The 23,165-nt window shown below is 38.2% G+C and overlaps 1 protein-coding gene across 2 annotated transcripts in view; it reads right to left on the bottom strand.

The window, feature by feature from the left end:
• Positions 1–16,117, bottom strand: part of MMP16 (matrix metallopeptidase 16) — a 290,552-nt gene extending 274,435 nt beyond the window's left edge. For both annotated transcript variants that reach the window (XM_032869084.1, XM_032869083.1), the window contains exon 1: positions 15,928–16,117. In XM_032869084.1, coding sequence (XP_032724975.1) covers positions 15,928–16,059 — 132 coding nt within the window. In that variant the 5' untranslated portion in view covers positions 16,060–16,117. The remainder of the gene's footprint in view (positions 1–15,927) is intronic.
• Positions 16,118–23,165: the final 7,048 nt, after the last annotated feature.

Below are 23,165 nucleotides of genomic sequence, written 5' to 3'. Positions count from 1 at the left end.
TGGGGTGCCTATGTGTTTCAGTAGGTTAAAGCCTCTGCCTTCGGCTCAGGTCATGATCCCAGGGTCCTGGGATCGAGCCCCATATTGGGCTCTCTGCTCAGTGGGGAGCCTGCATCCCGCCCCCTCCCTCGTCTGCCTCTCTCCTACTTGTGATCTCTATCTGTCAAATAAGTAAATAAAATCTTTAAAAAAAAAATCAGTGAGGATATTATAGATTAAATTACTGATCCCAACCTTTCCCTCCTCCTACATCCACACTCTTGTGCTGGCCTCATCACAGGCAAGTGTATCCAAACTGTATCCATGCTATGTAACCAACCTGCTTGGGCAAAAGAATGTGGTCAGAAGACACTGTGTGCTGGTTAAGAGGCTAAGACTTCAGAGGCATCATATGTGGCTGCTTGTCCTCAAATGCTTTTACCACCCCAAGGGAACATGTTCCAGTTTTCCTCTGGTTTTAAGACTACATGCAATACACAGAGAAGAGTGGCCCTAGCCTAGCTGTGAAACACAGGTGCCCTGCACCACCCACAAATCCATCAGATCAAATCAAATCAAATCTGTCTTAAGGCATTGAATTTTATAGTCATTAGTCCATAAAAAAACCCAAGTGCTAAGAGAAAAGATGTATTGCTAAAGCCTCTGTTAACCAGTTTTGGGGAAAATGAGTTAGATTCCATTTTCTGTACCTGCACCAAAGTACTTTAAGATTTAAACCAAAAAAAAGAAGAAGAAAGAAGAAGATGAAGATGAAGAAAAAGAAGAAGAAAGAAATGAGTGTTTTTAAAAACAGTTTTAAAATGCTATTTCTTAAAGCATGATACAAAACTAGAAGTCAAAATATAAATGACTAATTAATCTGAAAAAATAAATTAGCAAAACCAAAATATATCAACAAACTCATATTATTACATGGGATAGAGAATGAGTCAACTTAACCAAACAAGTTGTTATAAATCAGTGAAAAAGAGAAGACAAAAATAAAGAATGGCAGGAAAAAGGAAACCTTCGCAATAAAAATGTAAGTGTTGGGTGGCTCGGTTAAGCCACTGCCTTCGGCTAAGGTCGGGATCCCAGGTCCTGGGATCGAGTCCCCATCGGGCTCCTTGCTCAGCAGGGAGCCTGCTTCTCTCTCTGCCTCTGCCTGCCACTCTGCCTGCTTGTGCGTTCTCTCTCTCTGAGAAATAAATAAATAAATAGGTAGATTAATAAGTAAATACTTAAAAAAAAAAGGAAAAAAATGCTGAATATTGATATTCATTTAAATTTGCGTAAAATTATTTTTTCACCCAGCAGATTAGGGAAAATATCTTAAGTAGTGGCAGGTGTGTGTGGAAGCAACCGTGCTTAAGCTCAAAAAGCTGAAAACTTTTTTTTTTTTCTTAGAAGGGGAGAGAGAAAGAGAGAGAGAGCATGCACACACACACCCGTGGGGAGGAAGGCGGCAGAGGAAGAGAGAGAATCTTAAGCAGGCCCCACACCCAGATGCCGGGCTCTATCTCACAGCCCTGAGATCATAACCTGAGCCAAAATCAACAGTCCCACAACTTAACTGACTGAGCCACCAGGCACCCCAAGCACTGCTGAAAACTAGTAAACTGATGTATTTTGCGGGTAGCAGTTTGGCAGAATTCACCAAAATTACAGATAAATAAACAACCAATAAGAGAGCAACTACACTTCCAAAAATATTTGTTTTAAACTCACACATGCTTAAGTAAGCATATGATATTATTATTTATAATAGAAACAACCTTGAAAATAACCTATTGCCAGCAATAATAATGTTGTTAACTTACCACATAAGTTATAAGATACCATACAAGTATGAAGTTGTTCTTTACATACTGATATGAAAAATTCTCCAAAGTGTATATTTATGTTAAAAAATACATAGAATATTTTAAATAACGTATTTCCATAAAACGGAAGAAAAGGAGAAATGAAGGGTATATATGTGTCTACAAAAATCTCTAGAAGTTATTCAAATAACAAGAAGAAAAGAAAACCAGATTGCTGTTTAAATGAATGAAACCTATAGCCCTTGGGCAGATGGCTGTCTTCAACCAAAAGACTCTGTAAGTCTTGCCATTCCTAATATGATGCTTTACTAGAAGACTCATTTTTCCTGGTAAATGCAAAAGTGAATGATGGACTGTTTAATATTCGGAGGTCTACATTTCCTCTCCTCCTAAGAAAGATGTAATCTAGATAGACAGTACATGTATCAATGAAAGACTGAAGAAAGTCGTATTTTCCCTGTGTTTACCCTGCCAATTACCAATGTGTAGGTGTTCAGCAAGAGAAAATCCATAAAATTTTCACAACTCTTAAGTCAGTTCTTCATGGGTCTTCAATACTGTACTTGTTAGAACAATAAACATGATCTGATTTTAATGTAAGTTAGAAATTCAAATTGTTATATGATTATGCACTCCTAGGGTTTTCATGCTAATGGATGCAAAAGTTGATAGCATATCAACATTCTTCTCATCTGTATAGATAAAAGAGTGATTGAAATGAATCAAGATGTCCAGTGAAATACAAGTAAAACTGTTTTTGCTCTTTCCTGGAAACTGTCTTGGGGAAGTTGCCATTTATTAATAGCGATAGCTACAATTGAAGTCACTGAACTAAAACAAAGTTATTTTTCTTTATATTTATTTCCCTAGCTATTTGGATACACATTTCTGAAAAAAAAAAAAAAAGTGACCAACTTTTTTAATGTCAAGCCAATGGGCACTTAAATAAATGTTACACCAGTGAAGGAAGATATAAAGTACTTATTTATACCAGATATACTAATGTAACATAATGGAGATGGTGAGAAAAAAATCTGGAAGTCCTAGCTCCTTACCAGTTAACCACTGATCATTAAAATAAACACATCTTTGATTATTAGAAGCTAATATTTTTAATAGAGTAACTGAAGCAAATGTAAGGTACAAGTACCATATTTTCACCCAATAAGGGCTAAATGAGTTAGGGAAGGTAACAACTATCGAAATGGGTCAGAAAATATCACTTAAACTAGAAACACCTATGCAAAGGGATGATGTAATCCATTCAATCCTTCAGCACATATCTACTGTACTTTTCTTAGGGCAGTGTTAGGCTCATGAATTATAGTGGTGACCATGGCAGATATACTGTCTCATCATAAAGTTATAATTTACTGCGAGAGTCAGACATGAATCTATTACATAAGAACCTTGTACAACAGGTTTTTGGCACATGCATTTAATTTACCAAATTTAGCCATATGCTCCAGGGAAACAGAAAAATTATTTAGTTCCAATCCCCTTAAATTTCTCCTCCAGCAAATATAATTTTGGCCTATATGATTCCAGAGACAGGAAGACCAAAACTCAAAGGCACAGAGAAACAAAAGATGTTGATACTTGGCTCCTGAGTGTCCATGTGCCAAGTTTTAGCAATTAATGAGCTATTAAATGGATTTTCAACAGTAATGTTAAAAGTGAGCCTTTTGTCTTACATACATACATCAGTATGCAACTTTGAGGTAAGATAAAACATTCTGTGATTACAATTATGAAAAGTACTTTGAAGAATAAGTAGTAGACAAGGTTATTATAAAAGCATAATGGGCTCATTTTCTGGTGGGGGTGCAGATGGGGATTAGAGATAATATTTGCTGGTTACTAAGGGATGAGTACAGGGGTAGAAAAGAAATGAAGGATTTAAGCATTCTAATGAAGACACTAAAGTACATGGATCTTGATATATACAGGAGGAAAAGAGAAAACAATACCTGCTCGAACAATGGTTCTCAGAGTTTGGTCCAGGAACCCCTGGGGGTCCTAAAACTCTTACAGGAATACAGTAGGGCAAAATTATTTTAATGATGCTATTTGTCTTTTCACTCTCATTTACTTGCAATTGGCAGTGCAGTTTACCACAGGCTACATGAGTTATAGTATTTTAAGTGTGAATACATAAATAAATACTAAAGTCCAACTATCTTTTGTTAAGCTAGATATTAAAGGTCTTTGAAAAAATAGAAGACAATGTCTTTTTTACTATTGTTACTTTGTAAAGTTTATTTTTCATAAAACTTTCTGTTTATCACTCATTTTAACAATTTGATTATGGCGTATTTTGGTTTAGTTTCCTTCATGATCCTTACATTTGGGATTCCCTGAGACTCTTTGATCCGTGAGCTTACAGATTTTCTAAAAAATTAGGTAAAGCTATAGCCATTATGTCTCCAAATAATCTTTCTGCCCTGTTCAGGGACTCAGATTACACATATATTAGGCCACCTGAAGTTGTCCCATATATCCCACGTTCCACTTTATAAATGTTCTTCTCTCCCCGTGTTTCACGCTGGATAACTTATATTGCTGACTTCAAGTTTACTTTTTTTTTTTTCTTCAATAATGTCAAATCTGTTATAAATTTCAAGTGTGTCTTTAACGTCACATATTGTGGTTTCAATCTCTACAAATTCAATTTGAGTCTTTTTCAATATCTTCCATGTCTCAAGTTTTTGAACAAAGAATACAGTTATAACAACTGCTTTCATAGTCTTATCTGCTAATTCCAACATCTGTGTCACTTCTGGATCAGTTTAGATAGACACTGCTCCTCATTATGAGTTGTATTTTTCTGCTTTTTTACATGCTTGGTGATTTTTTTTTTTTAATTGAATGCCAGGCATTGTGAATTTTAAACTGTTGAGTACTGCGTATTTTTGTATTCCTGCGTATCTTATTGAGCTTTGTTGTGGGAAGCAATTAAGTCACTTAGAAATAGTTCGATCCTTTCAGATCTTGCTTTTAAGACTTTTTAAGGGGAACTAAAGCAGTATTCAGTCCAGGACTTTGTTCCCACTACCGGAGCAGGACAGTTCTGAGTACTCTACCCTCTGTCCTGTAAAGAATGAGATTTCCAAGTATGGCTGATGGGAATGGGCACTACCCCCAGCCCTATGTGAGCACCAAGCACTGTCTCTTCTGATTCCTTCAGCTGCTTCTTTCACTGTCCCCTAGTTGCTACTTCACAGGAATGAGCAGATCAGTTGTCAACTAAATATTTAAGGGAACTCTCTACAGACCCTCCAATGCTCCTTGCTCTGTGTAGCTCTCTCTTTTCCGGAATTCTGACCTGTGAATTCTAGCCACCTTGGTCTCCTCCTACCCCCAGCTCCATCCCTAACACAGGAGCCTGCCTGGCTCAACCTAGTTCTGCATTCCCTGTACTACTGTCTGGAAACCCTGTCAAGGTGGTCAACTGAGACAATTTTAGGGTTCACTCTGTTTGTTTACCATCTCTTAGGGACGACATCCCTTCATTATCTGATGTCCAATGACTTGAAAACCATTTCTTCCCTATAGTTTCATTATTTCACTATAGAGTAAATTAAGAGCCTGTTATTTATCTTGCCCCATTATCCCTTACCTCTTTAATCTTACAACAACCCATGAGTTGGGTACTATTATCTGTATTTTACATATGAATAAATTGGAGCACATGGTCAATGACCTGGCTCACTCAAGTTCATTGAACTTGTAGGGATACAGCTAAGATTTTTTAGCATATCTTCACAGGTTCTTGAACATAGCCATTATGATATACTGCCTCTAGAGGAGGTAAGAAACAGCTGAATGACTTTTAACACTGAGAAATGTTCTAAAATCAGCTAGATTCTTACCTTTGTAAATGGGTTTAGAAAGAGTTCTCCTTGAAAGGCTAATGAATGAACTAAGTGAAACTGAAAGCTATACACAGCAATGATCTTAAGGACTAAAGATTTTTTTTTTCAGCCTTTGGTCAACCACCAAGTTGAATTTCCATTCCCTTCACATCGAAGACAATAACTGGATATCAGGTCTATTCTCAAAGAGTGAGAAGGTGCTCACTAATTTCTGAAGCATGGATCCATGTCAAAATTAACCTATCTCTGAGAAAGTTCTCATTCATATTATAACTAAATATATTAGAAGTAATAAAATAAACTGGTTTCCTTATAACTTCTATCCAATTGATGCAACATATAAAAATAACAAATTTGAAAACTCTTAGAACATGCCAGATAGTCACTGTATACATACATATTCTTCCCCTCAGGGCACAAGAACACAAACCTGACACGGGTTTTCCTTTATATTTTCTCCAGTGTTCTATTCTTTTCATCTTGGAATGTAATCACATCTTCCTGAAACTTTTGAAAATCACATTTAAAGAAGAACTGCAACATGGCAAATAGTTGAGAAAGGAAATACTATGATAAATTTGAAATTATGTCACTTTAAATATTATATGTAATTAAACATAGGTTAGCAACTTTCTAATAAGCAAAAAATCATAAGGAGTATTCAAGAGGAAAACTACTGAGCACACATACTCGATCTTGAATCAACAAATCAAATCAACAGCAGCCCATTCAGTTTTTTACTCCAGGCAAGACTCTATGCTAGGGTAGACCTAGCATTTTCATGATACATATTAATTATCTCTTTTCAGTTTGAAATACAAAAGATGTGAACCATGGAACTAGATCACACGGTCTTATTGGGAAATTGGAAATTCTTGCCTCTATTTGGTTAAGAGCCTGGGCTCTGCAGCCAACTTGTCTGCTTTGATTCTGGGCTACTCCACTGTGGGAGGAGCAGAGCTATGTGGCCTTAGGAAGTTCCTCCACCTCTTGGTGTCTCAGATTCCTCATTTGTGAAAGAGAAACAGCAGTGTTAACTCACAAGATTGTAATGAAATTTCAATGAGTTGATATATATGAAGCACGTAGAACATAATCAGGCCCTCAGCAAATGTGCAACCAGTGTTAATTAACATTGTTTTTATTATTAAAAGAAGGTATTCGATAAAGCCAATTCTATATATCTTTGTTTTATTGGTTATTTGGATCTTGTCTAATTAGTATATAATGCCAGCTCATAATTGTTTCTAAACTCTGGTCATCTCATTGGTAGGAATGAAGGCACTGAGATACACCCTATTCTTATTTAAGGAGATTGCCCAGCATTTTCTCAGTGCTATAATTACATAACCTGTGCTACAGACAAACAGTAAAGATCACAAATCAATTTCATGAATGGTCAAAATAAGGCAAAGACTGCTTAAGTGATTTGCTTGAGTCACCCATGGAACAATTTCACTCAATCCACACGCAAGAGTAAATCAGTAAGTTATATGAATAAAGTTGTTACAGTATTTTTTTTTAAAGATTTTATTTATTTATTTGACAGAGAGAGAGATCACAAGTAGACAGAGAGGCAGGCAGAGAGAGGGGTAGGGGAGAAGCAGGCTCCCCACTGAGCAGAAAACCCAACATGTGGCTCGATCCGAGGACCCTGAGATCATGACCTGAGCTGAAGGCAGAGGCTTAACCCACTAAGCCACCCAGGCACCCAAGTTGTTACAGTATGAAAACACCCAAACTGCTAAAACAGTTTTATCTGTAACCGCGAGTGAGTTTTTATAAACTTGTTCTCAATTTCATACAAATCATTGAGTATACATTTGATTCCAGAAGTCATTTGAATCTATTCTCACTTCTTCACAAAGAAACAAGGGAGGGATGCAAACCTGGCTTTTTGTAAAATTTTGCCCGATTTTCAAGCCTAAAGGCCTGTAAGTCAAATCTCAAATAGGAAGTCCCTCCAGACCCCAGACTAGAAGAAACAAGTAGGACCACGAGGAGGAACTGCCTAGCAATTGTTTAAAGTAAAGAGGGAATGAAGGCACAGCCATTAGAAACCCAAAACAAGTTCAAATATCTAATCAGTATAAACAATGAGAAACTATTAACACATGGTATGAATTCAACTGTGGAAGTTCCTATGGAAAAAAATGCCTCCACTGACATCACTCAGGGTCTGACTCTGCATTAGCCTGTGCTGAGGCACAAGCCTGCATTCCACTGACATCACCTCAGGTGCGTGCAGTTTGGGGACGTGAAATAAAGTTCATAAAAGTATCCAGCTTCCCTTAAAAAGAAGCAGTTTATTCCCCCTTAAGTGTGACTAAAACAAATACTGTAAAATTCCATTCCAGTGAGCAGTTTATTTGGGTTTATTTGGTCATCTGAATACATCACTCCAAGGACTATTTCTCCATTACTGTGGGGCCATGTTTTACTTCATTTACCCGTATTTCATTTAACTGACTAGATTAAGAAACATTTAAAAAATCTGAATGATGCTTACAAGGAAATTATAATATCTTAATTAAATGTTGGTGTGCCCTTGCATTCGTGGTTGTCTTTTTTTAACCTCCCTCCTTCTACCAGAGGTCACAATATAAGCTGCTCAACTGAAAACATGTCTGAGGTTCCTATTTAAAGAAAAAACAGCTTCACACTTTTGTGACTCATTTCGTACATATTTTTTAAAAAGAATAGGTAAAACCTGTATTTTAAAATCTGCTTTCATTGAAAAACATGTATTCAACAAAGGCCTATGGTAAACATTAAAAATAAGATAAGTTTAGTCTCAAAAGCTTTTAAAATTGGATTTTTGCTACATGTAACTTAAAAGGCACGATCCGATTAAATTTAGCCCACCTCTCATCTGTTAAGACTACAATATCTCACTAGACATTTTAGTTAAAATGAGAATTTCAAAAGCACCTGTAGTCACTATAATGTATAGTTTGTGACCTACTCTACACATAAAAGCAAGGGATGTATAACGCAGTCCTGCATTAAAACATTCTTGGCCAAGCAGTCATGCCCAGAACTCCCAGCTTCCCTGAAAAGTGCTAATTTCCTTCTTAGTTCATCAAATATGTAATCACGGGTGCCAACTGGCTCTCAGTAAGCCCATCTCACATCTTAAATCATAAACCATGTGTTCATTGATTTCTTAAACTCTCTATGATTGGTTATGATTCATTTTAAGGCATGTGATTGCACCTAGTGTCCTTGATTTTAAACCAAATTCTTCTACTCTGTTGGAGTCTTTAAACAGCTCAATAGCTCCCTCTAGCCTCCTTTTGTATACTACACCCGCAGATCACATTTAATCGAAGGTCAGGGGGCCATAGTGGGATTATTCTTATTCCCTTGGCTAAACTTCTGTTAAGAGGCTCATCAACATATTCCACTGATCCAAACCCAAGGATGCACAATGCCAAACGACTGTGGTGAAACACTAAGACAAAGAACATCCATTCAGAGTGCTAAATGACAGGAAGCAACAATCAAATACGGTTTTAGGAATAACCTCAAAATCTATAAATAACTTTCCCATGAAAAAGAAAAAGGCGGCAAATAAAAAATTGAGTATCACACATATTATTACTTAGTATTTTATCCTTATAGCATGGAATATTTTTACTGTTCACATAAGCTGCATATTTTATAAAACAACTGGAATCTGATTTTTCACATTCAAAATCAGATGTGTTATGAAGAATTAAAAATAACCCTCAAAGAGCCATGTGCCAAAATTATTTCCCACAATGGGTGAAAGGGATAGACAGTATAAGCACTTCATTTCACTACAAAATACATGTATATATATTTTTTGATAATAGATAGATTTGAATTTTGAGACCCTCTCCCACCACAAAAAAAACAACAAATTTTGATATTATTTCACCTTGCCTTTTTAAGATCAAAGTGCCAACTTATAGATGATACACGTTTTTCAAAATAACATCAATCCATGTTTTTAACATTAAATTTTTAAAGTATGCTACCTTGGCCAAAAATTGATTTTAAAATTACATGTAATTTGCTGCCAATGTTTTTATTACTCAGCAGAAGGCTAGGATTATTTTCAAAATAGAACAGCCTGTGTCATTACAGATGATAACAAATGTTAGCAATAAGTTGCCCATTCTGTATGTCTTCATGATATCCACTTCAAGAAAAAAAATTTTTTTTTTTTTTAAGAAAAAAAATTTTTTAAAACAAAAAATCTGAACACTCTACCTTTGGCATCTAGTTGACCCCATATTTATATGGTAAATATGTACGATTTTCCTCTGTCTATACAAATTAAAGATTGGAGGCTAAATACAATAGAATTTCAAATTTGGAAATGTCTTTGATGATAGTTTCAATTAATTTTTGTCTTTGCAGATGCAGGCATTAAAGAAATGACTTGTCCAAGATCAAAGCTATATTAGTACAAGAATCAGTTAAAGCCTGCATTCCTTGACCTCTGGCCTAGTAGGGCTCCATCACATTATATTGTTAGCTACCTTTTATTCTCAGTGTTACAAGAAGATCTTTGCTGCTTAAAAATGTCATTGTCATTGCAGAAAACACTTTAATATCTCTTTCTGCCCATCCCCCTCCTCCCTCTATTAATTAAAAAAAGACTTTTATGTTCTGGATTAGGGGTAGAACAAAGACCTGGCCCAAGTTACATACTGAATCCCACTACTGTAGATAGGAAGCACATGGGCCTTGAGCCAATTAAAATAAATAAGCCCACTGAATCATAAGGCCTATTTTCCAGGGTATTACAAGATGAACAGATTTCTGTAAACTCAGTCTTGTAAAAGAAGGTGTGAGCTGAACTTGACATTCTATGATAGTAACAGATGACAAGACAAAATGTGCAAATCATATTCCTAAGCTAAACTGTCTAAGAAAAGCCCACGGGAAGAAAATGTACTAATGTTAGTGGTTGATATTCAGTATATTACACTTTTTAAAAATGAAAAAGGTATTAAAATAAAATCTTCCTGGACCAGCTGGTATGTCCTAACCTGATAGACTTTTATGTAATTAAATGCTATCATGATAATTTACATTTGTATCAGCATCCTTTTTTTTTTTTTACTAATAATAATGATATTTAAAAAGTACTGAATGTTTAACTAGGTGAAGGTATGTTCCTATCTATCCATCTATCTAATACTATATACATGTATTCATTTAATCATCAAAACATTCTATGACACAGGTACTATTAATATCCCCATTTTACAGATACATACAGTAAGCCCCAGAGATTAATGAACTGTCCATTATTAACTTCGCAAGTAAAAGAGGTGGGATTAGAATCCAGCGATCTGGAGCCAGAATATGTGATCTTAATCATTATATTACTCCATATAATAAAAAACAATTTGATGGATGTAATTATATTCACAGATACTTAAATTGTGACAGAAAGTAACATGAAAAGTGACTTTCCAATTTGCATATTCATGCTGAAGGATCAGAAATTTCCTGAAGGAGCATAACGAAATCTTTTCCTTTTGACATTGAACAGTTTAAGTAATTGATTTAAATGTCCAATGGCTTTTTTTTTTTTTTGGTCCTAAAATAATTCCAAATGGCCATTTACAAAATATTCTAAACAGGTACATTTTGAGTAGTTGGGGAGGTCAGGCAGTAAAATAAATTGACATAAAATAATTGATTAATGCAACTTCAGAGAAAAGAATTATACCACTAAACAAGAACCTTAAAATTTTATGTTCATAACCTAAAATAGCATGAATAAGAAAAAGTAAAAACTTTAGATCACTTTTAACCTGACTCCAGAGATTAAAAAAGCTGTTACTGAATCCAACACTATCCTTACTTGATGGGGAAGAAGACCCTGAGAGAGGAAACCCAACTCTATAGGAAAGAATAGACTTAGAAAATTGTTCTTTGTAATTTTTTCAGGGGTAGTAAGAGACAATCTCCCTTGCTGTCCTACGCTCACCTGCAAGAGTTTCACGAATAATCCTAGATTGGGGAATTTGACCAGGCAACTCCGAACAGAGAAAAACATCAAGGGACACACAGGAGAACCTGAGAGCTACTGAGTCTTCTGGTCTCCCGGTCATAATTTTTGGTCCTTATGAGCATTCCAAACGGCCAGCACACCTGGGATGTCTTGAAAAGCTGGGAATTTGCAGTAAATAAAAACCTTCATGAATCAGTCACACAGCCCCTGTTCCTGCCCAGTAAAAACTGCTACACTGAGAATTATGGGATGTAATCAAAACAGTCCCTTACTCAAGGGGGCTGACCAGATCAGTGTCAGCAACCTTCCATGAGCCAATGAAATAAGGCATGTTGATTATTCTGACTTTCAAGTAGATTCAGATAAACCTGATAAAGGTGAATAAAATATGAAACCAGTTAAAGAAACATACTGCAAGGTAGGAAATGGTTACACTCATGATACATAGTATTTGTCATGAAATATCGTCTTTAAAAAATCTAAAATCTCTCTTCTTTTGTGAATGAAAAACAACAAAATCAATTTTTGCTTTATCAAGAATTTTTGTCACAAAAAAGTAATCATCTTCTTATGCTTTGATATGGGCATCATTCAGAATATCACATTTTTATTTTACCATTAAATTGGCTTAAAATAATTTTTCTCATTAGAAATGTGTGTGATACTTTAAGAAACAATAAGGAATATGTTACTCATATATTTAACATTTGGCAAACTATCAAAGGTGATGATGAATGTTACTATCCTCATGAACTATATATATATACATATATATATATATATATATATATATATATTTTTTTTTTTTTTAAACTAGGCTCCATGCCCAGAGTGGATCCCAATGTGGGGCTCAAATTTGGGACCCTGAGATCAGGACTTGGGCTGAGACCAAGAGTTGGACACAACCCATTGAGCCACCTAGGTGCCCCTCATGAACTATAGTCTATCTCAAATTTCATAACTATAATGCTTGCAATGTCCAAAAACCCCACAAAAATTAAAAAATAAAGAGCTCCAGGATCATGGAAATTCCTCTAAGAAGACCATTATTTTAGAGACAATATGATTTTTTAGAGCACAGAGATTCAATCCTGATTTTTTGTTAACAATTTAGCGTCATCTGACCAATGAACACTTCTGATTCAGACTGCTGTCCAATGATAGCAGTCTTTGACTTTTAGTTAATGTTAATGTCATGGTAATGACTACACACCGAAAGGCCCATTCCCCAAAAATGCATCCTATAGAGTATAAAAATCTTTAAACAAATATACGCTGAAAATTTGGCATTAAAAATAGTGTTCTTCCTAAAACATATAAGGAGAAGAATGAATTGAATCTCTTCTATACTACTTCTGGTAGTGTCTGACCCTTTCTTAGCTGTTGAGATATTTCTTTTTGCTTCTTAAAAACAAAAATAAACAAAATGTACTCTTTTTCTATAACAAGCTTTCATCAGCATATTAAAAAATAGCTCCTATTCTGATAACTGAAAATTACAAATGCTTATATTCTTAAGAATAAGGTAGGAAAGAGTTAACATGAATATTTCTACTCAATGCCCACACCTCCAAGAGGAAAATGTTTTTGAACCTTAAATTATAGGGATGAAAATTAGAAGGGTCCCACCAATTGTGAAGTTCAGTGAGGAATAAAATATTGTAATCTCAGCTGTCAGCATAAAAAGCATCTCTCAGAAGCTTTGTTCCAACTATAATAACTTGGTGTGCTTATTGGAAAAAAAAATTTATGATCATGTGAGCTTCATGCATGATTGATACCATTACTGTTTATTTTAAGACTGTCCTTGAGAATCAATCAAATAAGCATTCCCAGTGTATGTTTTGCAACCAAGAATGAAGAACACAGTATAAGTGCTTTTCTGGAGAATATGTGATAGATATTCTTCCTATTAGAGCTTCCTACCAAAAAGAAATATCTAATAAAGGTGAATCAGGCAGAAATTCATGTCAGAAAATATCCTGTCATTCCATGTTCTTCAGAGTATGTTGAATTAACAAGCAGCTACTCTTATGATTAAAAAGAGAAAGATAGAGGTTATCATTACACATAAGGAAGTACATAAACCCAACTAAGGATATGCTCAAGTGCTTAAAAAAACTAATTGGAAATAATACAAACTATGAAGCATAATCTAATCTAAGTCATTAGGAAATCTCCATTGTAACAAAGAAGGTTTGTAAGGTCTCAAATGGCACTAGCCCCTTATCATTCATAATTAAATATTTGCATCGTGTAATAAATATGGATGACATAACTTAAATACTATAAAAAAATAACTCTTTTTCCATGAACCATTTTTTTCACATACATATTAAAGAAGGGATCATGTATATTTGAAGTGAAATCTCTTTTTGAGTAAAATCAACTTTTCTTGCATAATAATATCTGATTGAACTGAGGGATTCAAACTATAAAGAAATACAATAAAATGTATGTCTAGTCTCAAAAAGAAAACCTAATAATCATCCAAACACTGATGCTATCCCAACAATCTCTGAAAGCAAATCTAAGACTTTACCAAAGCAAGTAGCCATCAATCCAGACTTTCCCTTCTGCTTCATAGTGAGCAAAATAAAACCAAGCACTTACTTTTACCCACCTTCCCCATGCCCCACCTTACCACCATCACTTTACTACCATCAAACTGAAGTCCCTTCGCTTACAATATAAACAACAGCTTGCCATTTTATTCCTTCAGTCTATGAACTAATTACTCCTTCATTTCAATATTAAAACATCTTTTGATTTTTAGTATTAGATAGAAAAATCCATCCGTGGCATAGAACTCTAAAAGTTCAAATTTGCTATCAAGAGAAGTCTGGACTTTCGGCCCCTTTGCATCTCTCTTTTTATTCAGAAAACCAAAGTTGTATTTTTCAAAAGGTTAAACAGTTCTGGTTTTCAAAATGGTGTTTTTGTGTAATACAATCATACTAACATCTGTAAACTTTTTTAACTCTTGATAATGGCTCTTACTTTTTCAAATACTTTCTCTACCAACCATCACTTATTACATGGAGTCCTAAGAACAGTTTATATAAACAGTTATATTCAGAATATGGCCTCACACATGGCCTTTATTATGCACACTTTGTATATAAATTTGTTACATGAAACATGTTTAAACGCTGTGCAACAGGTCCTGCTATTGTGTAAACACACACTCCCAGCAAAATGACAGTAAGCTTTAAAGAATCAACAATGTTTTAAAAATCACATTATTCTTCAGAGATTTAATTGAAATTCTTTTGAGATGTCAGAAGACAGAAGATTTCATCAAAAGGAGTATATTTTACTAAAACCTTCTGTCTTTGTATTCCACTGTGTATGTTATAAACTGGAGTTAGAGCCCAGGTGTATACACACTTTCATTGATTTACTGCACATTACTGGCTTTAGTGCTGAGTTGATGACAGGAAGAGTACTTTGGCAGAGGTCTGACAAGTCCTTATCCTCAAGTTCCCTTCTGCTTTATGTCTGTCTGTTCCCAAAGCTATCAAAGTAAAGCAAATGACAGACTAAAACCTCTCAGTGTTGCCAGGGGAGTGTGAAATCAGATTAAAAACACACCTCGCAACTATTACATTGGGCCACGTTTTATTTTAGGTTGGCGGGGGAGGGGAAGAGAAGACACTTTAAAAGAGATGGATTTCATGTTGTCTGTAGTCAGATCTAGCTGCAGTGTATTAAGTTATGTCTAAATGAGAAAAAGACTGTCTAGTCAAGTGTTTTATCACAAAGTAATGTTATTAAACATATCAAGTATTCCCACGCTCTCCTCTAGATTCTTTGATTTTTAACCTCCTTTGTTAGGCACAGAACACGGGGAGAAAGATTTCAGGAACAATACCAAGGAAGCACATGATGCCAAGCAATGAATTCTGTATTTCTGAACAGTTTATTCATCATACACTCAAACTGCTTTTTTTAAAGCCACACGTTTGCTATATGTAGGACTTCGCCTCTTCCCTGGGTGACAAGCACGGACCGGCTACAAATGTATCTCTGAGCGCGCAGCATCGTGCTTTGTGCTGCTGGGGATAACGGATTCTCAGTCTCGCGCGCATCCATCACCTAAGACACAGGGAAACTCAACCAGGGTCTCGGCGGCTGCAAAGGAAACAATGTGTAGAGACCCAGGCGGCTCTGACCAGATCCCAGGAGTGAACGAAATGTTTCAGGGAGCTGCCCAGGCAAGCGAGAAGGAAGAAAGCTCTCATACTCTTACCTCCACATTGAAATACTGCTCCGTTCCGCAGACGGTAGCACATAAAATCCAAAGCAAGGTTTGCAAGAAAAATACCCCCGAATGATGCACGAAATCCAACCGTCTTCCAGTATTGAATGTGAGTAAGATCATAGTGAACTGTGCTTCAATGGATGGACGAGCTCCCCTTCGTTTTCTCTCTCTCCCTCCCTCCCTGGTTTCCTTTCAAAAAAAAGTCCTCAGGGTGGGTAAGGAGCCTGCAGGTTCACCCACAGCCGGGCAAGGGGAGGAGACTGAGGGCCCAGCACTCAGCAGTCTCCGAGAAACGGCGGCGGAGGCAGGGTCAGCAGCAGCCTGCATTCACCATCCTCGGGGGCCCGTCACCGGGAACGTGGCGCCCAAGTTCACCGGCGGTTCCGGCTCAAAGCGCCGAGTCGCAGCCGCAGCAGCAGCCGCCGCCGCCGCCGCCGCCGCCTCCAGCCCGTGCGTCCTCGTCCTCCTCCTCCTCCTTCTCCTCCTCCTCCTCCACCGCCCACTCCTCCGCCGCCGCCGCTGCCGCCTCCTGTTTCTGCGGGAAGGGTCTTCGCCGCTCCTCGCTTCTCGCCTTTGCTTCTCCTTCCCTCCTCTCCTCGCTCCCCTCCAGAATGTTCATCCGTAATCTACATAACTCCTCCTTCCCAGGGTCTGCCTGACTCTCCGGCCCTCAGCGCGCGCGCGCGCGCGCACACACACACACACACACACATACACACACACACACACTCGCGCACACACACCAGCGCGCGAGCGCGCACACACACACACATATATCTACACATGAGCACACACACAACTCCACACACATACGCGCGCGCCTCTTCTTAAAGGAGACTGCTTGTGAAGGGGAACCGCTACTGTACCGCGCACTGGAAGTGGCCAGACCTTCAGAAGGGCCATGGATTGGGAGGAGGTCCTTGGCATGCCGCCCACCCCCTCATCTTCGAGACTAGAACCCAGCAACCTGGGCGGCTCCAACCTTTCATCTAGCCCACCCACTCCGGAGCATCTAGAAACAAGTGCGCCCCTCCCCAGCCGGGGACTGGGTGGGGCTCAGGCTGCGGACCCTGGCTTGGGCTGGGGAGTGGCCCAGGCCTGGTCCTGGAGAGCCGCTGGCGCCCTCAATCAAGCGTCCCTGTAAGGTCTGGGAGCGCTGGGAATCAGGGAGCGCCGGAGTCACTGTGCGTGTTTGGGCGCTCGCGTAGGTTGCCAGGCTGGTCAAGTTTGGGAAGCCTGAGAAGGCAAGTCCCGAGCGTCCAAAACTTTATTGGGGTCCACAGACCGAGCCTGTGGCCTGTTGTTTCCCTGAATTTCTTCTACCATCACTACACCCCACCTTTTCGGGCTAAGGGAGTAGGCACGGGGTTTGGGGGTTGGTGTCTAGTCAAATACAGAAGCGGGAAGAAAATACTCACTTTCCAAAAATGTCCTATCGGCTGGACGTACATACACACTGGGACCCAAAAGAGGTGGTCCCGGACGTTAACAAAACACCGGGCCAAGGAGGGTGGGGACGCTGGAAAGAAACCCTGCTTGCAAGAGCAAGGGGAAGGGCTGGGGAAGAAAGGAGGGGGAGCAGCCTGAGGAAAGGCGAGTAAAGCAGCTGGCAAGGGCGGGAGGAAGAGGCTGCGCGCAGACCGAGCGGGGGAGACGCTGGCGGGAGCGAGGAGAGCTGCAGGCAGGAGGAGGAGGCTGCTGGCAAGCAGCACAGGAGAGCTGCGGGCAGGGGAACTTCAGAAGAGGCTGCCAAAAAGGACTGGAGCAGCAGCAGCAGTGTGAGGCAGTGGACAGCGGGGGCAGCAACCGCCAGCCCCTGGCAGGTGATGCTTTGGCTGAAAGAGAAAGGGGGAAGGGAAGCAGGTAGGCATCTGTTTGGGGGCCATGCCAATAAATGTGCTTCTCCTTGGCAGCCAGCAGAGGGGAAGAGGAGCCCACGGGAAAGAAATGCAGGCGAGGTTGAGAATACAGGCTGCTCCCAGGTATGACAGCTACCTCGGTAAGATGGAAGACAGAACTGACAAGGCAAATTTCATGGATGAGTTAGTAAAGAAGAAGTAAAACTGCAAGAGGTCATATTTGGTAAGCAAATGAAAAAAACATTGAAAAACTTTTGGCCAAAAATTGCATTGGACTGTCATAATATGTATAGGAAAGAGAAACAAAAAAGCAAAGGAATAGGATTTTGTAGCTAACGCTTTAAAAACTGAAGGAAATATGACCCACCTACTTTGACCCAAGACTCAGAGAGCCTTTTCTGACTGACTGCTCTATGCACATATGCTATCCATAAAATAATCTTGAAGACATAAGAAGAAATACCTTATATTGTACAGCATATTAAAATTTGCAGAATATTTTCACACATAGTATCTCATTTAATTCTCAGAACACTCTTGAGGATTTTGTTTTTGTTTCACAGATGGAGAAACGATGGTAATAAAAGATAACATTCCAGGAAACCATTCAAGTAGCAGAATTCAGACCTGAGTTTTCTCCCAGTTCAATGCATTTCCTGCTACATGACAGTGACTTTCCATGTAGGAATCCATTTCTCCTCTTAACACTTTTATAACCCATAGGTTGGAATGAGTACATAAAAACAAAAAACAAACAAAACACAATGATTAGAAAGCAAGATCATTATATACAAGGTATAGTGTTGTGTGCCAAAATAAAGTAACAAAATGTGGTAGAGAGTATTTGTCAATCAACAATCGTTTTAATGTATACATTATATTTAGCAAAGTGCAAAATTAGAGAGGGGAGAGAAACACACAAAAAATTATACCCTTTTCCTAATCCTTGAGATAGTATTGAAAGGAGGGAGATTTTAAAAATTTTATGCAAGTTGTACCTGAGAAAATGATTCTAAATGGGGAAGTCCTTGCTAAATGAGCCAGAATATTAGCAGACTTTGTCAAGGAAGTGGAATGCAAGTTGAGTGCTGCTGGCTATCTGCAAAGAGGGATTTCTCACTGCAAGCCACCTGTTTGTTGAAGAAAATACCTACGCTCAGAATAAAGAGATGTGCAGGATAAGATATGGGGAGGGGCTTGCAATGAAATATTGAGTTAACATTTCATCAATAGTCAAACAAGGATTGCTAAACCATTTTAGATAGGGATAGGTACTAAGAAAGTTTATCTTTAGAATTATACATAGGATTGGCGATGGGGACAAACTGAATGCAAAGAAGTAGTGGTTTTAAAAGGTTGTAGTCCAGCGGTGAAACTATAAGGGCCTCTTTCAGTGAGGTATCCTTGGAGACTTATGCCCTTTAGGAGCCAAGAAACAAGGAAATAAGAGTAGGGAATCATAAATTCAAAAGTTAATCTCAAATTAATGATTAGTAATAATAAATTTTTGCAAATATTTATTAAAGTCCTTGGTGGGCATTCAATGAGCAATGAATGAGTTAATATGTTTTCAGGGTTCTAGAAATACTGACAGAAATAAAATAAATAAAAAAAATACTGAGACCAACGTGTAATAATTATGGCACTGTTGTAAGGACTCAGGTAATTACATATGTGAGATGCTATAGAACAGGGTGAAAGAAAGTATTTGATTTTTCTTCAGGTCCTTGAAGAAAGCACCATGAAAGTACTGGTTTTCAAAGCGTATCTTGAAGAAAGAGTAGAAATTGACCAGTCAGATAAGAAAAGGAAGGATATTTCAGACATGTGTGCCATGGAGGAGTAAACAATACAAGTATCTGAAGAACTACAAATGGTTTGTCAGGCCTGGACACCAAGGCGGTGTGTAAAGTAAGGTTAAGGTCAGAGGTTGCAGAGATCATATCAGGAAAAGTCCTGTGTGCCACTTCAGACTTTAGACTTTTTAGCCTAAAAGAATTCTTAGGAGGAGGCAATTGAATTTTCATTGCATTTGTTGTATGTTTGCCAACTCTGTGGAAACAGTCACCTTTTAGAAGTGCTTATATTTTTTACTTCAATGTTCTATTAAGCATTTAATATCTACTGTTTTTTGGACCTTATATCTGTGCTAGTAAAATAAGCCTGACAAAACAGTTCCCCATATGGACTCATCTGGGTATCTGTGGAAATGTAATCACTTTCCTTGTCAGGTAAGTTTGTTATTCCATCTCTCATCTGTAAGGTAGGCTTATCTTTTAAGAGTCAAAATCATGAAGAAGTTCCTAATTTCATATCTTAGTAGTGTTAGCTTCTTAGTTGGTGGTCTTCTTAGAGAAGGTCTTGTTTTTCTATCCTCAGTAAGTTAAAATGTAGAATATCATTCTCCCCTTTAGAGTGTTAATTAAATCTGTCCTCACAACTCTTGGCCCTTGCTGTGTGTGCTTCCTGTCACATACTTACTTCCTTTCTTCTCACAATTTCACAAAACTAATGAACAATCTCAGAATTACATGTGAATGGAGAACAGAGAATCCAAACGAGATTAAAAGAAAATGAGTAAGAAAGCCAAAGGAAAATAACAATTGACCCTGGCAAAGGTTAATAGCAATTCAATAAAAATTACTTAGGAGAGAAGGGGTCTGAAAAAGTAAATGATATGTATGACTCCCAAGAGGCAAATGACAGGTACTTATAAGTGAGCAGTTGAGTGGCATGCTGAGACGTGTGAATGATTACAGCTACCTAAAATAACATTAGAGGTGAGTAATATAACCATCATGGAACCCAATTTCTTAATGAACTAGAGCCTTAGAAATGAGTTCTCTAGATTGGAAGTTATATAAACTTGTTTATTCCTCTATCATTTGAATTTATGGGCTTTCTTCTCCATTTGCATCCATTGAAACTACAGTGTTTTGTTTTATTTTAATTCGCAGAATATGAGTTAGGGCTGAGCTACAGGCATTCTCACATACATCTGTTATTAGCAGGGGCATGCGTATGTAGAACAGTCCCCTACAGCCTTATCATTTAAAGTATGCTCCCTGGTGGAACCTCAAGCTCTGAGAGCTTGTTGGAAAGGCTGGGTCTCTGCTGCACCCCAAGATGTCCCTGTGATTCATACTCAGGGTAAAGCTGAGAAGTTGCTAGCTATTATCACTGCCCTGGAAGATAATATATATATATATATATTTTTTTTTCCCCTGCTTCCTTCATCAACTTATGCTCTCCTTTAACTATGTGTATCTCAAATATTTGGTTTTCTGCTCATTTGTTCACTCTTTCCTCCACTGAACATTCATTAGCCACTGTAAAATACCAAGTGACTGAGAATGTAAAAAAGGTAAATGTGAAGAGTTAAGACAGACCACCTCAGTTTGGTTAGGGTCTCAGACAGATAAGAATGAAGTCTTGGATTTTAAAATTGTTTTCACTTGGATTTACCATCGACATAAATAAGTAGCTAGCAGTGCAAAACATAGAAGAGATAAGATTGGGGTCTAGGTGAGTGAGTGGAAATGGCCTCCAGGGCCTCCCCATTTCTTCATCAGGTAGTACCTGAAGTTTGGCGGTCCAAGATAGCTGGGAAGTATGAGGAATTCACCAGACGAGAGAAGGAAACAAAAACAAACTGGGCATACAGCCTTTGCTACCATTAGGCTAAGGTGGTCGGGGAGTCTTGTCTGTGGCTATCGTTGGGTCCATCACCCTGTAAGGCCATTCCTCCAGCACTACAACTATTATGTTCTCCCCAGTGACCTTGGTGTGCTGTAACACACACAGGATTGGAAGCTCAGAGTCTAACTCTGTTGTCTTGCTCTACCATTTTCCTCAGAGAGATTCTTCGCTATTAAGTTTTATCTGTTACTTCTACCCTAGTGATTTTCACATTTCTAGCCCTAAGCTCAATCCTATGGTCTAGAATTCACGTTATCGCTTTCGCCTAAAACTCAGTATGTCCCCAACCCACTTTATCACCTTATCCTGAGATGGGGTATCCCTTAGTTCCCACATTTCAGTCTGGGCCCACTTGTTCATCTGGACCCATGTTCTCACTAAGCCTTGAACACTTCTGACTAATAATAATTTATGCTCTGTGTTGAATCAGTCGCTGGTAGCTGTCATGTCTTCCTGTCCAATACAACTGTGATTCATTCCTTCACTTGCACTCATAGTTAATCACTGTCCCTTACAAAGTCACACTCTGCCGTGTCATTACTAACCACTGCAGTAGCATCCAATATGTTGTACGTACATTTGTTCTTCTTTTTGTCTCCCATTTTTCTTCATGCCAGTCCATTGTAGCATTCCCCTTCTACTCTTCTTACATATCATGTTCAGCATAGACGTAGCATGGATAAGTTGCAAAGAAATTTTTAAAGTTCTCTCCTTTAAATTCCTTGTCATTCAGAAGAGGTGATAGAGGGCGCCTGGGTGGCTCAGTTGGTTAAGCGACTGCCTTTGGCACAGGTCATGATCCTGGAGTCCTGGAATCGAGGCCCACATCCGGCTCCCTGCTCAGCAGGCAGTCTGCTTCTCCTGCTGACCTCTCTCCTCTCATTCTCCTCTCTCTCTCCCTCTCAAATAAATAAATAAAATCTTAAAAGAGGAAGAAGAAGAAGAAGAAGAAGAAGAAGAAGAGATAGAGGCTCAATAAAAAGATGGAAGTTAAGTAAGTCCTGTGACTAGTTGGCAAAGGTAATGACAGATATATTCTGATTGATAGCTGGATTGCTTCTCTAAAAGAAAAAAGATTCATTGTAAACTATGTTGGACATGCAGGAAAACACCAGGAACAAACATCCCATGTTAAAACATAATTTCATTGCTGTTTCACCCAGGCCATATAAATAATTGTGGTAGACTAAAATTGTATAGTGCTCTATGGATTATCAGACTTGTCATGATTTAGAATGGGGTGACAGAGCTGATAAGAAAGGACATATTATTCTGTAGGTGGCTGGAGAGGAGGAGAGGTGCCCGGGTGACTCAGTCAGTTAAGCACCCAACTCTTGGTTCTGTCTCAGAGTCCTGGGATCGAGCCCCATGTCTGGCTCCTCACTCAGCACAGTCTGCTTGAGATTTTCTCTCTCTCTCTGTCCCTCCTCCTACCCATGCTCATGCTCGTGCTCTCTCTCTAATAAATAAATAAATCTTTTTTAAAAATGGAGAAAAGGAATTAACGGTACCTTTAGACACTGCATAGCTGTGGGGAAATCATATTTCTAAATTTCATTTTCTTCATCTATAAAATGGGATGTCATACTCTCTGGGCAGTTGTGAAGATTAAATGAAGTATTATGTGTAGACCCTTTCTATAAATTTTGAACTGCTAAACTGCATAAG

The sequence above is a fragment of the Lontra canadensis genome, unplaced genomic scaffold, assembly GCF_010015895.1.
Source record: "Lontra canadensis isolate GAN:19392208 unplaced genomic scaffold, GSC_riverotter_1.0 scaffold37, whole genome shotgun sequence".
In the NCBI taxonomy this organism is placed as follows: domain Eukaryota; kingdom Metazoa; phylum Chordata; class Mammalia; order Carnivora; family Mustelidae; genus Lontra; species Lontra canadensis.
The sequence above is the reverse complement of the archived record's forward strand: the minus strand, read 5'-3'. Positions and strand labels throughout refer to the sequence as shown.